The sequence below is a fragment of the Cebus imitator genome, unplaced genomic scaffold (assembly GCF_001604975.1).
Source record: "Cebus imitator isolate Cc_AM_T3 unplaced genomic scaffold, Cebus_imitator-1.0 Scaffold50, whole genome shotgun sequence".
NCBI lineage: Eukaryota > Metazoa > Chordata > Mammalia > Primates > Cebidae > Cebus > Cebus imitator.
The window spans coordinates 522,959-524,350 of record NW_016107365.1 but is presented as its reverse complement, the minus strand read 5'-3'; the positions used below and the strand labels follow the sequence as shown (position 1 = coordinate 524,350).

General features: G+C 37.6%; 1 protein-coding gene across 1 annotated transcript in view; it reads right to left on the bottom strand.

Annotated features, from left to right (window-relative positions):
* Positions 1-6: 6 nt before the first annotated feature.
* CENPH (centromere protein H) overlaps positions 7-1,392 on the bottom strand; it is a 27,192-nt gene continuing 25,806 nt past the window's right edge. Inside the window, exon 7 of the mRNA XM_037738197.1 lies at positions 7-294. Within this exon, the coding sequence (XP_037594125.1) occupies positions 196-294 (99 nt within the window). The 3' untranslated portion in view covers positions 7-195. The remainder of the gene's footprint in view (positions 295-1,392) is intronic.

The window sequence follows — 1,392 nt, the reverse complement described above, 5'->3', positions numbered from 1 at the left end:
AAAAAAAAAAGCAAACTAAATATAGATATATATATTTTAAAAAGTCACTTTTTTCAATCCCACTACAAATAACTAACCACAACTGTAAACACTGTGGATATTCTAAAATTACAGTTGACAAACAAATGCACAAAAATATTCCAAATAAGAGTTGGGACTGCCAGAAATGTAAACTATGTCAGAAATGAATTCTTATTAGATCATGTCGACATTCTTCTCAAGCTGCAGAACAATTTCCTTAAGGGCAGAATCCTCTGCCCAATTGACTTTACTCCCCAAAATAAGGTTCTGTAAAAAAAAAAAAAAAAAAAGTTTTAAAAGTTATAAGTACTTTAAAAATTTAAGATTTAAAATATAATTTCACTAATCTTATCAAATAATTAATATTTATTAGGTGTGTAGCTCTGTGATCATAAGAAAAAAACAGTAATACATTCTTCTATTTTCTTTTTTTTGAGTCAGAGTCTCGCTCTGTCACCCAGGATAAAGTACAATGGCGTATCTTCGGCTTACTGCAACCTCTGCCTCCTGGGTTCAAGCACCCTGAGTAGCTGGGATAACAGGCACCTGCCACCACACCCAGCTAATTTTTATATTTTTAGTAGAGACGGGGTTTCACCATATTGGCCAGCCTGGGCTCTTGGCTAGGCTGCTCTTGATCTCCTGACCTCATGATTTGCCCACCTCAGCCTCCCAAAGTGCTGGGATTACAGCCATGAGCCACCTCACCCAGCCATATTCTTCTATTTTCATTTCCACTTTTAGCATGGGTTTAGCCTTGATCTCCATGTTAGGGAATATTCATATGCTTACAATAATTTTTTATGTTCTCACTTTATTCTCTGCAGTAAGAAAAAAAAATACTTCTTTTTTATAACTGCCTCATCAGTTTCTATGAATAAGTTTTACTTGTTAAAAATAGTTGGAGTGTGCTGGGCGTAGTGGCTCAACCCTGTAATTCTGGCATTTTGGGAAGCCGAGCCAGGTGCATCACCTGAGGTCACAAGTTCAAGACTAGTCTGGCCAACATGGCAAAACTCCAGCTTGGGCTACAGAGTAAGACTCTGTCTGAAAAAAGAAAAAAAAAAAATAAAGACCTTAAACATTAAGTATATTCGAATTCCAGATATATATAAACAGACCAAAATTAAACATTGAATTATTTCATCAGGATCAAAACTAGCTGTATTTTTGTATTTTAGTAGAGACAGAGTTTCACTGTGTTGCCAGGCTGGTCTCAAAAATTAGCCAGATGTGGTGGCAGGATAATCCCAGCTGCTCAGGAGGCTGAGGCAGGAGAATTGCTTGAACCCAGGAGGCGGAGGTTGCAGTGAGCTGAGATCATGCCACTGCATTCCAGCCTTGGGCTACAGAGTGAGACTGTCTGAAAAA